General features: G+C 45.1%; 1 protein-coding gene across 1 annotated transcript in view; it reads right to left on the bottom strand.

Annotated features, from left to right (window-relative positions):
* Nucleotides 1-665: 665 nt before the first annotated feature.
* actn3b (actinin alpha 3b) overlaps nucleotides 666-15,349 on the bottom strand; it is a 33,893-nt gene continuing 19,209 nt past the window's right edge. Inside the window, exons 2-21 of the mRNA XM_083909583.1 lie at nucleotides 15,037-15,151; nucleotides 13,939-14,058; nucleotides 13,136-13,222; nucleotides 11,212-11,299; nucleotides 11,000-11,078; nucleotides 9,494-9,575; nucleotides 9,294-9,379; nucleotides 9,085-9,177; nucleotides 7,887-8,117; nucleotides 6,938-7,085; nucleotides 6,622-6,772; nucleotides 5,290-5,398; nucleotides 5,040-5,180; nucleotides 4,536-4,718; nucleotides 4,320-4,454; nucleotides 4,054-4,233; nucleotides 3,811-3,957; nucleotides 3,658-3,723; nucleotides 3,399-3,557; nucleotides 666-2,562 (exon numbers count right to left, since the gene is read on the bottom strand). Of these exons, the coding sequence (XP_083765709.1) occupies nucleotides 2,404-2,562; nucleotides 3,399-3,557; nucleotides 3,658-3,723; nucleotides 3,811-3,957; nucleotides 4,054-4,233; nucleotides 4,320-4,454; nucleotides 4,536-4,718; nucleotides 5,040-5,180; nucleotides 5,290-5,398; nucleotides 6,622-6,772; nucleotides 6,938-7,085; nucleotides 7,887-8,117; nucleotides 9,085-9,177; nucleotides 9,294-9,379; nucleotides 9,494-9,575; nucleotides 11,000-11,078; nucleotides 11,212-11,299; nucleotides 13,136-13,222; nucleotides 13,939-14,058; nucleotides 15,037-15,151 (2,559 nt within the window). The 3' untranslated portion in view covers nucleotides 666-2,403. The remainder of the gene's footprint in view (nucleotides 2,563-3,398; nucleotides 3,558-3,657; nucleotides 3,724-3,810; nucleotides 3,958-4,053; nucleotides 4,234-4,319; nucleotides 4,455-4,535; nucleotides 4,719-5,039; nucleotides 5,181-5,289; nucleotides 5,399-6,621; nucleotides 6,773-6,937; nucleotides 7,086-7,886; nucleotides 8,118-9,084; nucleotides 9,178-9,293; nucleotides 9,380-9,493; nucleotides 9,576-10,999; nucleotides 11,079-11,211; nucleotides 11,300-13,135; nucleotides 13,223-13,938; nucleotides 14,059-15,036; nucleotides 15,152-15,349) is intronic.

Genomic DNA, 15,349 nt, shown 5'->3' with positions numbered 1-15,349 from the left:
GTGTGCCTCTGTTTTTAAAGTTTAGCGTCACTTTAGAGACGGGAGTCGCGTAAACATGGCGTCACGCGCGTCTTTTTCCAGTCAGTCGCCATGGAAACGTGTCATGCGTTAGCGTTGACGCCGTTAATGCGCCCAGCACTAGTTTATTTTAAATTTCGGAGTAAAATCTTTAAGGGAACCGACGTTGAAAAAATTCATTTTTGAGACAAAATTTGTCTTAAAGCTGTTGTGCGTAACTTTTACAAATAATCTGGTTAATCTGTTAGATTAAAATTATAGTGAGGCTGATTTAATCTATTGGCTCCACAACAGATGACTTGAATATTTGTCCGTGTTCGCGTCTACTTCGGGATAGCCGCGTTACGATCTTTGTGTTGCCCGAGCTAGCTGCGCACAGGAAGTGACTTGTTTACGCCAAGACAGACGGCGGCTAACGGGTTGGAATTTGACTGAAAAACGCAAAATAAGAAGTGAATTCCGTTGCTGGTGGTTCATCAGATTCAAGAGATAAACGCGCGCGTCTTGTCCCGCCCGTCCCTGCTCTGCTGCTGTATACACACAAACGCACCCTCTGTCAGGTCTGATAGATGAAGCAAAACAGACAGGATATCAACACCAAAAGTTACGCACCGCAGCTTTAAAAATGAAGACACAAACAACGTGTGTTTAGTAATATACTTTTCCTTTTTTATTCCAAGTTGAACTTTTTAAAGTGATTTAAAGTGTGATTTGTGACGTCAGTGATGGACACAGTGGCTTTTTAAGACGATGAGGTCGAGGAGAAGAATGAAGCAGAGACGTAGAGAGAAGAAGAAAAAGAGTCAACTCCGCACTGGGTTTTTGTTGTTTTTTTAATCGTCGTCAAAAAAACAAACAAACCTGGGATTTCCTCGCTAACACAAGCCTGCCGCGGTCCCACGTACAGTTTCAATTCTCCTTATTTATGTCCACAACTTCCCCCCCGCGATGTCCTGTCCGTCCCCCTCACCGCTCCCTCCGCTCACTCTCTACGTCCCGACGTCTCTGCTCCTCGTGGACGTTTGGACGTAGAGAGCTAGCGCTCGCGGGGATCGCTCTCTCTGGACGTGACGGTTTTTTTAAAAATCTTTCTTTCGTCTTCCTTCGTTTAGCCATGTCTACGTTTTTAACCCACAGTGCATTGCGTCGAGTTGCTCGCTCCCTCTCTCTCTCTGCTCGTAACAATGTTTTAGATTCTCTCGTTCATCTTTCCGTTAGCATTCGGGGCTTTGTACGATTTAAAGGACCAGTGCGTGAGATTTATTTGGGTTTACGTAAAAGTGAATACGCAACTTTTTCTCCAAAGCCATAAAAAGTGTATTTTAACTGCTCTTAAATAATCACGTTTCATTATTTTTTAACTTCAATGCAGTGTACCATCTAGTGGTTAAGATGAGTAACTGCAAGAAACCAATGAGGATCTTTCCCCACACATGAAAGTCGTGAACATCGGTCCGATCGGACCGAATACCGGAGGAAAGGAAAGTTTTCTTGGCCTTTAAAACATGCTTTTTTTTTAATGGAGGTTGTTTGTTTTAAAGCGGAAAATCCGACATACTTTCCATAGTTCGTAGCGTCGTCTTTGCCGTTAACTGCAATCTGCAGCCTCACCAGTAGATGTCACTAAATCTCACACACTGGAGCTCGTTAAATCGCTCAGACGTGGCGTTTGTTTTTACATAAAAATAAAAACTGCGACAGCACCCGTCTCGCGTTTCTCCTCGGCTAAAATATGTGCTGATTTTATTTATATTTTTGTTTAGTTTGTACGATTAAGGGAAGAGTCGTCGTCTTCGTCGCCTGAGACTCACACAGACGACGACGACAGCAGCAGCATTTATCTAAACGTCAACAACAAGCATGCATCTGCACAAATACACAACCAAGCCAACTGACCAAGCAGCTTGTTTTTTTATACCACGATTCCTTCTTTAATTAATTTACCCTTCTACAAAAAAATATGTCATCTGAAGGATGGAGAGAGAGAGAAAGAGGGAGGGAGGGGAGGAGTGAGAGGAGGAGAGGAGGAGGCTCTGCTCAACACTTGTTTCTCCTAAATAAATAAATACAGGTATGTTTATATGTACGTTCCTTTACATAAGTTCAGTGCAATACCTGCACATTTCTGTTTGTTCTTTAAGGAAAAGAGATCTGAGCAGAGTCTTCTACTCTCACTCTCTCTGGGCAGGGAACAAGGGAAGGAAGGAAGGAAGGAGGAGAGGAGAGGAAAAGATGATAAGAACAAAGGCTGCTCAGAGGACAGTGGAAGGGTTTTTAAAATCGCTCTCTCCCAAAACAGGAGAAAATATAGAGAGGAGGAGGGAGGAGGAGGAGCTGGGAAGAAGGGATGAAGAGGAGGGTTTTTTGTTTGTTTTTCTTTCTTTCTTATAAGTCGCTCTCCCCGTAGAGGGCGCTAGAGAAGGAGATGTAGTCCAGGGCGTCAGTGGGACTGTTGGGTGCAGTGAACCTGGTCATACGACTGATGCAGTACTCGGCCTGCTCTGGAGGAAGCTCCCTACGCAGCTCCTCCACTGTGATGTAGCACTGCAGGAGGAGGAGAGGAGGAGAAGAAGAAGAGGAGGAGGGTTAGATACATCTGTGAGGAGGAGGATGAGGAGAGAGAGGAGGAGATGGAAGAGAGGAGGAAGTGGAGGATGGGTCTAAGGAGAGGAAGAGAGGAGGAGTCTGAGGAGAGGAAGAGAAGGAGGCTAAGGAGAGGAAGAGGAAGAGGAGGAGGAGGCTAAGGAGAGGAAGAGAGGAGGAGACTAAGGAGAGAGAGGAGGAGATGGAAGAGAGAAAGAGGAGGAGGAAGAGGATGAGGCTAAGGAGAGGAAGAGGAGGAGACTGAGGAAGAGAGGAGGCTAAGTAGAGGAAGAGAACGAGGCTAAGGAGAGGTAGAGGATGAGGCTAAGGAGAGGAAGAGGAGGAGGCTAAGGAGAGGAAGAGGAGGAGGCTAAGGAGAGGAAGAGAACGAGGCTAAGTAGAGGAAGAGAATGAGGCTAAGGAGAGGAAGAGGAGGAGGCTAAGGAGAGGAAGAGAGGAGGCTAAGGAGAGGAAGAGGAGGAGGCTAAGGAGAGGAAGAGAACGAGGCTAAGTAGAGGAAGAGAATGAGGCTAAGGAGAGGAAGAGAGGAGGCTAAGGAGAGGAAGAGAGGAGGCTAAGGAGAGGAAGAGAACGAGGCTAAGGAGAGGAAGAGAGGAGGCTAAGTAGAGGAAGAGAATGAGGCTAAGGAGAGGAAGAGGAGGAGACTGAGGAAGAGAGGAGGCTAAGGAGAGGTAGAGGAGGAGGCTAAGGGACAGCAATGTGATTGACAGCTGGCATCGTCCAATAGGAGACCAGGTTAACGTTAGCTCCTCCCACTCCTGTAGAGCGTGACTCACCTTGTCTGAGGCCAGAATCTTGAAGGAGGCCATGACCTGTTCAGCTGTGTCTGTCTCTGCGGTTTCTCTGGTCATGAAGTCGATGAAGGCCTGGAAGGTGACCACGCCCATGTTGTTGGGGTCCACCAGAGTCATGATGCGAGCAAACTCCACCTCACCCTGTCACGACCAGAGGAGCGTTTAGACGTTTGTGGAGTGGGCGGGGCCAAGAGGCATAACGTTTATTTATTTATTTATGTACTGACATAAATGTACTGACCAGATCGTAGCCCATGGAGATGAGACAGGCGCGGAAGTCGTCTGGGTCCATCATGCCGTTTCTCTTCTGCAAAGGAAAGAAATCCACGTGTCTAATGTTTCTAAAACACGACTAATCTTAGATTATCTTCTATTGTGTGACTTTGCTCCTCACCCTGTCGAAGTGGTTGAAGGAGGCTCTGAACTCGTTGAGCTGCTCCTGGCTGATGCCCTTGGCGTCGCGGGTCAGGATCTGGTTCTCCACCTCGTTGATGGTTCTGGCGATGGTGGTGAGCAGCTGCTCCCAGCCCACACGGATGTGCTGCACAAACAGACAGAGAACCAACGGTCAAATGTTAAATAAAGACTATAAGCCCCCCCCAGATGTGAAGTTTGAGCCCCTCCTCCCCCTCTGTACCTCCATGGAGTAGTTGGTGTGCTTGTTGTCGAAGATGAGGGACTCCTGGCTGAGCTGGTGGTCGCCCTCCAGCTTGTCGATGTTGGATTTGTAGTTGATGATGTTCTGCTCGTACTGTTTCAGGCTGTTCATCTGTTCCTCCAGAGAGCCGGCGATGTCCACGGACACGTGGCTGATCTCCTGTAGAAACACCCAAAAAAAACTTTTTCAAACACAAAGCCCTTCTTCAGTTATCTATCGTATAATTCTGCGAGCGGTAAACGAACCTCCATCTTGGTTTGAATCCAGGGTCCGATGATGTTGGCCTGGGCAGCAAACTGGCGCCTCAGCCTCTCGTTGGCCTGCTGTCTGGCCACTTCCTCCTGGAGCATTTGGTCTCTGAGGGGCACCAGGTGCTTCACCTGCGGTCAAATATTGTTATATGTTAAAAATCAGCAGCTTCCGGGTCAGGATTTCTTTGTAAAGCACGTGTTTGGACTCACAGTGTCCCACTTAGTGCTGATGTCCTGGGAGGAGAGGTTAGTGTACGGGTTGATTCCGGACAGCTTGATTCCGTAGGTCTGGGCGATCTTCAGGATCTCGTTGTGGATTCCCAGCGTGGCCATGCGCTCTTTGTCGGCCTCGGGCAGAGTTGCCTTGAACTGGTCGTGAGCTGTGATCAGACTCTGTACGAGGGGGGAGGACATGGACAGGTGTTTGTTGTTCATCTTCCTCTGATATCACTGCTGCTTACTGCTATTATCAAGGTTTCTAATTGACATGGAACAAGCTAACATGTGTTTTTCAGCTCCGTAAATGCTCCATACAAGAAAGAAATCATTAAAACTGTATCATTTTGAGAACCAGACATTTGAGAACATCATTATTTCCATCAACATCAACTTTTCAACTTTTTTTGATCAACATTTTATGGACTAAACCAAATAGTTTGACCACATACTTGACCACAACATTTTAAAAGTGTGTGAGAGTGAACTGGTCTGTACCTGGATCTCCTCGATGCTGTGAACGATGAACATGTCCTGCAGGTCCTCCATGGCTCCGTCCATCCAGTTGTTGAAGGGCGCCGCCCTCTTGGCAAACTCCAGATACAGCTGGTCGATGGTTTCCCACAGTTTCTCCACGCGCTGCACACAACGACGGCAACATGTGAACGCTAACATCTCCACTGAGGTCAATTTAACATTTAAAATCGAGTAAATCTGCCGAGTAACCGTTGATGAATGATGGTCTCACCTCCAGAGCGTCCCTCCTCTTCTGGGTCAGAGTGCCCAGGTTGTCCCACTGGTCACAGATGCCCTGACAGCGAGAGTTGACTGAGGCAGCATCGTGATAATCCAGCTCACTGAGGACATTTAAATCAAATATTCAGTCATAATGAAGTATTGGATGAGCCAAATGATGTTTCTCAAACGTTTTGTTTTGTCTACAAACCAAAAAAATTTGTTTTCATGATTTCTTTTGTCATAAGGAGCAAAGAAACAAGAGAATATTCACATTTTAGAAGCTGAAAACACTCTAATCTACTCCTACTTTTGACGATGTGGTATCTTTGCTTCAGAGATTATAAATGACAGATATCTCTTCCATATTCAGGATTACGGAGCTGCTCAGGTCATAATTGACTTGATGAAGCATCAAAGTGATCGTCTCCGTCTCTAAAAGATCAGACGTTTCTGCTGCGACAAGAATCAGCCTTTTCATCGTCTCCTCCTCGCATTAATATGCTTTTGTTCTCTTATCTCCAACATTAGCATCCTGAAACTCTTACAACTCTTCAACAGAAGAACATTTTCAGTATTTTCTGCAGTTCCTCCTGATCTCTCTATTGCAATCATTCTCCTTTCACTGTGGTCATAAACTAGTGCTGGGCGCGCTAACGGCGTCAGCGGTAACGCATGGCGTGTTTCCATGACGACTGACCTGAAATAGACGCGAGTGACGTCATGTTTACGTGACTCCCGATTGTTAAAATTAGTCTCTAAAGTGACGCTAAACTTTAAAAACAGAGGCACACATACGCAGTACACAGGTACGCTCTTAGAAATAAGGGTTCCAAAAGGGTCCTTCTAAAAGGGCTGAGGTTCTACCTGGAACCATTTGCTTCTGAAAAACCCTTTCCAGAAGAAAGGGTTGTTACACTAATGGTTCCAATAAGAACCATTTTGATCCAGAGAACCCTTTAAAACCCCTTTCCTGAGTGTACGCTGGTTATTTGTAGCGCTGCTCTTTTCCTTTAATAAACAGACTGCTCCAGTTCCAATGTAGGAGCGCTAACAGCGCTAATGCAGCTAACGGAGCTAACTGGTAAACGGTGCCTGGACTCCGGTGCCGCGGCACGTAAACATGACGTCACGCGCGTTAGCCTCGTGCTCAGCACTATCAGAAAATCATGGTATTTTATGTGTAATTTGTATTTATTTAGCACTTTTCTAGACTTTTTGACGCAAGAGTGGCCTTTTAGACGACTTCTTTCCATTCATTTTGATCATTTTTAGTCCAGAATAAAAACTCTAAATCCAGGGAAAGAGAGTCTAGTTTTCCAGGTGAATCCCCGCTGCGTCTTACTTGAGCTCCTGGGCGATGGCAGCGATCTGCTCCACTCTGTCCTGGTGAGCGGCGAGGTCGCTCTCGAAGGCCTCGTGTTTCCTCATCAGAGCTCTGATCTCCATCAGGGAGGCCGACTCGTAGTCCTTCTGAGACAGCAGCTCCTCCTTACCTGAAACACACAGACGCAGCGTTTCCACTTTTAAAAACCGATCCTCTTCATCAATAAAAGTCCAGATTTAATCCTCCTCCTCCTCCTCTTTTCTCCTCAGCCTTATCCTTGAATTCTCCACATAAATGACTGGTCTTGCCTTTTGTTGTTTCTCTGTGTTTGTACCTGCAGTCCAGGTCTCGTGCATCGAACACTTCTGCTTGAACTTCTCGGCCAAGTGGTCGAGTCTCTCCAGACGACGGATCTCTGTCAGCAGCCACTCCTCGTAGCCTTTCTCCACCTGCTCCAGACCCTTCCAGGCGTTGGCGATATCCTGGAGGAGGAGGAGGAGGAAGAGGAGGTTTAATCATGACTGTGTTGATCTGAGGAGAGGAACAGCTTCATCTTCCACCTCAATTAAAGCAGTTTTTCCTTTTATTTCAAGCCTCTTATTTGGATTTTTTTAATTTCTATTGTTTCGTAAAGACTTTGTACGTCTCTACTGTAACCCTACGTTTTTTTTTTTCCCCTGCTTGAGCATTGGCTACACTCAGATTATCAGACTGCAATTCAATTATTTTGGTTATGAGATTATTTTTAGCACTGTGGGGAAAAATCCGATCATCAATTCTGATTTTAAAATCATATTTAGTGTGGAACTCGATGAGTTTATAAGTGTTGCTGCTAGCATGTCAAACAAGCCCCGCCCACTCTTGCCATAATATATCTACTTTGTTACCGAATTAAAATTACCTTTAATGTGCAAAAATTGTCCATCCGTCTGAAAAGTGTGGCAAAATCAAACGACAGTAGAGGAGTGTTTGTCGCCCCCTAGAGGTTGACTCGCCCACAAATTCACTGCGACAGCTTCGACTTTGACTAATTTCACCTATGGAAGTAAATCTTATATTTGTCGCTTTAAGACAATGTGTCTGACAAAAATGACAAACCTTCAAATCTGATCTGCTGTCAATACGATTACGACGGCGTAATCTGGTAATCTGAACGTACAGTGCTTCACAGATTTATTAGACCAAAACACGAGAGAACGATTAATATTTGTTGTTTATCTCGCTAATAAACTGAGTTCCTCCTGGACACTCTCAATCTAATAATGTGGGTTAGTGCGACTCACCGACACCATCTTGCCCTCAGAGGGCATGAAGGCGGGCCTGTTGCTGAGCCTCAGCTTGGTCTGCAGCGTGTTGAAGTTGATCTCCAGCTGACATTTCTCCTGCACGCGCGGCGGCTTGTGGATGCGGCGGTAGTCGCGGAAGTCCTCCAGCTTCTGCTGCATGGCGCGCATGGTCTGCTCGGCCACGCGGTTCTCCAGCCACGGCATGGTGCGGCGGATCCACTCCAGCAGCTGAGCGCAAAGAAAACACTCGGTTAAATCCACAGGTGAGATTAACTTTCACTTTCCATATCTGGCGGTTATTTGACCGTTTAGGGATTACGCTACTGAGAAGACGACAGAAGGGGTTAAGCGGGGGTTTGGCGTTTTAACGACATCCGCCATCTTGTGCCACAGCTAGATGCAAGATGGCCGCCTCCGTAGAGCAAGGCCCTTGCTTTAACCCTTTTACAACCACCGGTGTATTTCAAATTACCGTAACTCCTAGCTACTTTGTGCAATTTTAATAATTCAAACTGCCTCTGAAAGCTGTTAAACTGGGCTTTCTGGTGCTATTACATGCATTACGGTATTGACTGAGTGCCGTGTAGGGAGAGGGAGGGAATGAGCAGCAGCTGCAGGCGGCGTTTGCGTGACGGAGGAAGGATTCAGTCAAACTTTTGGTGCTGTTTCTTGGAGTTTAGCAATGTTTTAGAGGTATATTCTGTGTAACTAAATCCAAATCTTGTAAATAATAGTTTTTGTATTTTTTCACGGCTTTCAGGGGCAGTTCGAAAGATTACAATTGCACGAAGTAGCGAGGAGTTACGGTAATTTGAAATACACTGTGTCTCTGGTGATCCCCGTGGTTGTAAAAGGGTTAAGTTAAACCAAAAAGGCTGATTCTGAGGCTGCAAAGAAACAAAACAATCCTTATTTCGACGTTAAATTAAACCCCATACACACTGCACCTTTAAGAAAAAGATCTTTCATTATTTATCCAAACTACTGCTTCAAAACAACTTGTCGTCTTCATTGTTCATAGTTTGTTTCCCTGACTCTAAAGTTACGGGAGAGAAAGTTTGGAGATGAAGTAAAAAGGAGAAAAACAAAGGGAGCATTGAAGTGTTGTTTGCAGAGAAGGAGGAAGAAGAAGAGGAGGAGGATGTTTTCTAGGACAGAGTGAGAGTAGGAGGATTGGGTTACAGTGGTTTCTCACCTCACTGGCCAGCTTCTCGTACTCTTCCATCAGTTTCTCGTTCTCCTGGTTGACGGCCAGAACTTTGCAGATACGGTTGGCAGCTGTCTCAGCCTGAAAGACCGAGAGAGAGAGAATAAGAGGGTAAAATTTAACATATACAACTAATTCATTCATTACTGCGGTTTTGTTTGATGATTAAATAATAACATTAGTCTTAAATATGTGACCTGTTCAGCTCCGGCGAAGGCGTGGTAGAAGCAGGACACGTAGGTCATGATGGCCTTCTCGTCAGGTTTGGGTGTGTTCACGATATCTGAGGACAAAGGAGCGCTTGTTTTTTAAAAGCTCAACTGTGATTCAGTCTTCATCTTGTTGCTCTGTTGCAGTGGCAGAGACGAGAACGGCGTCATCCCCCCCCCCCCCTCACCTTCAGCGTCGAGCATCTTGGGGATGTCCAGGAACTTCTCGGCCACCTCGAAGGCGGTGTTCAGGTTACCGATGGGGTCGTCCTACAAACGCGCGACAAGAACAACTGTCAGAACGCCGTACGGGAACGAAAAAACCAACAAACGCGGCTCAGTTTGGACCAAACTTTTAACCAAAGACTTAGAAAACTATCACCTACCGATGGCCCAAAAAAACAGTGGAGTGACCAGCTTCAATACCTGACATAGCAATTTTCAATACTTTATTGCCAGATAATAACAACTGCTATTATAATAGATTCTTATTACTCTAATCTGTTGTTTCCCATTCTTACTCTATGAAAACCCACTTTTTAAAGAGGGCAACCAACCCAAAATCACAAAATCAAGCCTTACGAGAACAAATCTACATTATTTACAGCCAAATCTGTATCATTTTTAAATTGGTAAACAAATACTTTCTAGAATGTTGGGTAAATTAATTAAAGGCGCCATATGTAAGAATGTGGCCCAAAACAGTTACTACATTCAAATTCAAAACCCCGAGGTCTTTTAGGTTTCTTTTTCTGACGTAACTGGCAACCCGTGGTTGCTCGGCAGCTGAGACTCTACTGACTGCAATGATTGGTAGGCGGCGGTAGGTGGCGCCACACGCCAAAACATGATTTCAAAACATAAACATGATTTGCAGTCTGCAGAATATTTTTTTTAATGCTAATATTTTGTCTGTACTGTTGTTGTTGGTGAGTTCAGTTTGTTATATAAACATTATTCCTGAGTCTCTGTGACATATTAGGAGGATTTTATGGCTAGTTGCTTTAGATTTATTACATAATGCACCTTTAAAAATGTAAAAGTCTTATGCATTTTATGTAAAACATATACACAAATCTGAAGTAAAAGATTAGAAAAATTTAGTGGTGGACGCGTTAACGGCGTCAACGTTAACGCATGTCGACTGATCGGAAAAGACGCGTGCGACGCCATATTTACGTGACTCCCGATTGTTAAAATGAGTCGCTAAAGTAACGCTAAACTTTAAAAACAGAGGCACACATACGCAGTACACAGGTACGCTGGTTATTTGTAGCGCTGCTCTATTCGTTTAATAAACAGACCGCTCCAGTTCGACTGTAGGCGCGCTAACGCCGCTAAAAGGAGCTAACGGATCTGGTAAATGGTGTTGCGGCACGTAAACATCATGTGCGTCTTTTTCCGGTCAGTCGTCATGGAAACGTGTCATGTGTTAACCTAGTGCCCAGCACTAGAAAAATTACACAAAATTGGAGGACCCAGACTTTGGAAACCACTGCTCTAATCTGCTTTAATTCAACAGTCAAACTTTACAGTTTAAAATACCGAACACTGACTGGCATCGTCTCATTTTAAGAACCAGCTCAGGTTTAAAGTCACTGACGTATTTACATGAGGCACAGCAAAGAATAGAAGGACCCAGAGGACTAAATCTAAGGTTGTAAAGACAGCAGAGGAAAAAGAGGACAGGGCACCTTTCTCAGTTTGGAGTAGTCGATAAGGTCAGGTCTGTGTCTGTGGATGAGGGCACACAGAGCCAGGCCGTCCTTCCAACTGAGACACCACAAGACAAACAGGAGGGAAAGGGGAAAAAAACATGGTAGAAGTGAGGAAAAATGAAAGGGGAAAAAGTAGACAAATGTCTGCAGTTTTGAATGAACGCCACAGTGAGGCGCTGTGCACCCACCTGATGTGGAAGTTCTGCACGTTGACGTTCCTGTAGGGGGCAGTCTTCCTCTGGCACCACAGCAGCAGACCCTCCTTAGCAGAAGTCTCTGCAAAAGAGTGAGTGACATTTTTAATCAGGCACTTTTATTTATTTTGAGGATGATGATGATGATGATGAACATGACAACGTTGGATCGTGACGAGGTAAATGAAGATAATTGAGTCGACTTGGTGCTTTCACACATTCTCTCCTGCACCGGCTCAGGAATGATGAATCATCAGAGGTTGAAAGTAGGTCGGCAGTAAAGGGAGCGCAGGTATATCACGGGCAGACGATAAAGACAGACCGAGTGAAGACGACTTGAAGGTGAGGGTCGGCCGAGTGACGACGAAGGTCTGTGGTCTATAAACACAGATTTACTGTGTCCTCAATGCAGCGGACGCCAGGTGCAGGTGAAGATCGGGGCAGGAAGTTAGAGGAAGGACTAAAATAACTTGTACAAGTGTTTTTCTTAGTGCGTCATTTCTACCCACATTATTAAGACGCATAAACTGTGACTGACACAATAAAAGAGCGGGCCTCCATTTTGTGCTCATATGACAAGACAGGGAGATTAAAAGTGTGATTATCAAACCGCTGCATCTCTCGGGTGAATCACGAGCGCTCGGATCGCTCTCGTCATGTGGAAGAAACCGAAATAGACTAAAGTCTCGTCTCCTGAAGTTCATTCAGATGAATCTAAGATTTAAAGGGCTACGAGAAACTTCTCACGCTCCTAGCGTAGCACTTCCTGTGAAGCTGCAGCGCTAGTTTGCGTTCACTCCAGCTCCTTCTTAATCCAACCCTAGCTCGTTTGCTCGGAAAGTCCGGTTTATTTGCAGAGCTGTGAACGCGCAACCGAACTCCGGTCCGCGCCTAAAACGGGTCCGCTTCAAGTGGGCCAAGACGCAGGGCATTGTGGGTACACACAACCAAAAAGATACATGTTCATGTAGAACGATAGCCGAGAAAAACCCGACAGATGGGATTTGATCCAGCTCCGTGTTTTGCTTTTATGCGGCAGATGAGCGAGTTTTCTTCTTCAACGTTTGTCTCATCTTCTCCTTCAGTAATCCCTGCATGCAGCGCCACCTCAGGCGAGGAGGGGGAATGCATCATTCAAAAGGAGTTTAGCGGACGACTAGGTGTGAAAACGACCTTAGATTAGCTTAAATGTAACGATCGTGATCACATTTCATCACAATACTTCCCCCCGCAGTGCAGTATGATAACTGCAACTATGATAAATTAACTGTGGGAAAAAGTATATTTTTATGTTTTTGCTAAATGAGTTTGCTGCAGCACGATTAATACTGTCTATAAAAGCATTAAATTGTGTAAAAAATAATCCCACTTTAAGTTTCCCCAATAGACTTAAAGGTGAAGTAAGTAGTTTATAGTGACATCTAGAGGAGAGGCTGAAAAAACGAACTGCTCCTCTGCTCACCCCCTCCCTACCCTGAGCGCTACGGTATCCTCAGCCGGTCAAATGTCGTCCTCGTCGTCTTTCTCCGTGGTGCGGGCGTACGGTCAGGTACTGGTGTTCCTTTATCCGCTGTAAAATACGCGTGGTCCTCCGTTCTAAACGCGTAAAAAGATTTTCGCGATTTGTTCTCTCGTGTTTGTCCTTACAGGCTCCCGTAGAAACATGGCGTCTCGCTGCTAACAGTGGCTATGCAACCGCGGGCCGCGACCATGTTATTTTACATGACTTTTTGAAACGCTACGAAAATGAAACAAAAACTATTGTACAGCGACAATGACAATGCAGGAGCACATAATATGTATAAAAAAAAAGTGGATTTTTGGGTCATATAAACCCATAAATACTACGCAGTGTCCCTTTAAAGCAGACGTGTAAATAACTGAATGTAATCTGGTTAAACTGTAAATGAACACAAACCTTCCACAGAAATGTCCTGGATGGCAAAGCGCAGGATGATGGTCCAGATCATACCCAGGGTCATCTTCACGTTACCGTCAACAATTTCTGAAACACACACACACACACACACACACAGGAGTAAGTCAATGATCAATACATAAAAGAGTAAAATCAGGCCGTTCACTCATGACTCTCTACAAGGTCAGACTTTAATCATGTACTGTTTGAAGGTACTGCAGTCCAGACAAATTGAATTTTCCTCTGCCTGAAGGCTCACAAGACAAAAAAAAACAAAAACTTGGCTGCATTTGGTGAATTTTGTGTGAGACTTCAATTCTCCTGACTGTGAGCGCTTTTGTCTTAATGTCCTCTGTCCTGTTTATCCTTTGAGTTCAAAACAAAGTGTGATCTACACAGTAATTTGTGGTTCACAGTAACACAGTATTATCTGTGCGAGTCTCACTCTCACTGTATCATTATCCCATTAAAAACAACACGTTTGGCACAAAGGACCATTTAAACGCTCATTTTCATGCATTCAGACTTTGCACTTTTATCATTGCTTATTTCTGTGTTATTTTAATACATGATCACTTCAAACGTTCAGAATAATTAGAAACACTTGGATGACGTTCAGTTCAGTTTCCTGTCGTGCCGCGGTCAGCTCCTTCACATTCTCCTGACGCCGTCAACGTCAGCAGCCATCTGGTGCTCACAAACCGGCCGGAGAAAAGCGAAAACTATTATGCTGCGACTGACGGTCTATTAATTAAAGGGAAAAATTAGGATGGGAGTAAAGAGACGACGACGACGACACTCACCCTCAGCACCGATAGACACCAGCTTCACGCCCTTGCTGCAGATGAAGTCCAGGGCTTTGTTCACGTTGGCGATCTTGTGGAAACGCATCTTGCCTTTGTCGGGTTTGGGCAGCCTCTCGCCTGGAAGACAGAGAAATATATTGAGGAGTTATGTTTTTCTTCATTAACGTGTATTAACATATGTAAACTTAAACGTTACCTGTATCGCATTCTCAGCCCCATGCAGCCCCTTTTACACCTTTTAATCTTAAAATCTCTTAACAACACATTTGTGCTGGTGCTTTTACCACCTACGGCCATTTTCAAGCAATTTCACGTACGAACACGAACTCTGTAACAGATATTCTACGACCATAAAGAAGAAATAAACAGCCCACAATATGACTTCCTTTTCTTTCTAATACCTTTTTGAGTGCAATTTTGAGGGTCTTGCCATACACAAAACTAACCAAACTTTGGGTACACGTCAGGACGTACTGAAATTGATAAATTGATACTATGCATTTTTGCCGAAATTATTGTTGAAAACTAGTGCTGGGCAAGTTAATGGCGTCAACGTTAACGCACGACGTGTTTCCATGACAACTGGCCGGAAAAAATTATGCACTCGACGTCATGTTAACGTGCCGCGACACCGGAGTCCAGGCACCGTTTACCAATTAACTCCGTTAGCTGCGTTAGCTCCTTCGGGAGTCACGCAAACATGACGTCACGCACGTCTTTTTTCGGTCAGCCGTCACGGAAACGCACCATGAGCTAACGTGCGTTAACATTGACGCCAATAACATGTCCAGCACTATTAAAAACCCATCTTCACATTTTGTGTTCCCACTAGCCACGCAGCCTTCACCTTCCTGTGATCAGTATGCAGGTTACCGCGGCAACCACGGTAGGGGCAAAAAGTGTGCGCCACCTACTGGCAACAGGACGTGCACCTTCAATGCAGCGACTTCGAGATCAAGTATCGTCCTATAATACAAATAGTACCTATTTGTTTGCACCCTCATTTTCACCGATACCCTGATTAAAACGTCTCCCTCTCTCTGTGCGACGCTGACTGACCTATAACCTTAAGCCCTTACATATACATGTCTGTACCTGAAATGACCTCCAGCAGCAGCATGAGTTTGAGGCCATTTCTGAAATCCTCCTCAATGTTCTCGATCTGTGTCCCGGCCTTCCTCAAGTGGGAGTTGCACCAAGCTGTGAACGTCTGAAGACAGATAGGGAGAGAAAAGATAGAGATGGGAGGTCACACTGTGGAAACATCTCTGATTTTGTGACATTCACAGATAGTGACAGTGAGAACCGTAACTTCACCTGTCACACACACACACACACACACACACACAGAGAGAGGCAGTTCAGCGTTTCCCTGAAGAGAGCAGAGTGAAAAGTGCTTAGCGAGGCC

The sequence above is a fragment of the Microchirus variegatus genome (assembly GCF_963457635.1).
Source record: "Microchirus variegatus genome assembly, chromosome: 2".
NCBI lineage: Eukaryota > Metazoa > Chordata > Actinopteri > Pleuronectiformes > Soleidae > Microchirus > Microchirus variegatus.
This window is presented reverse-complemented; position numbering and strand designations above follow the sequence as displayed.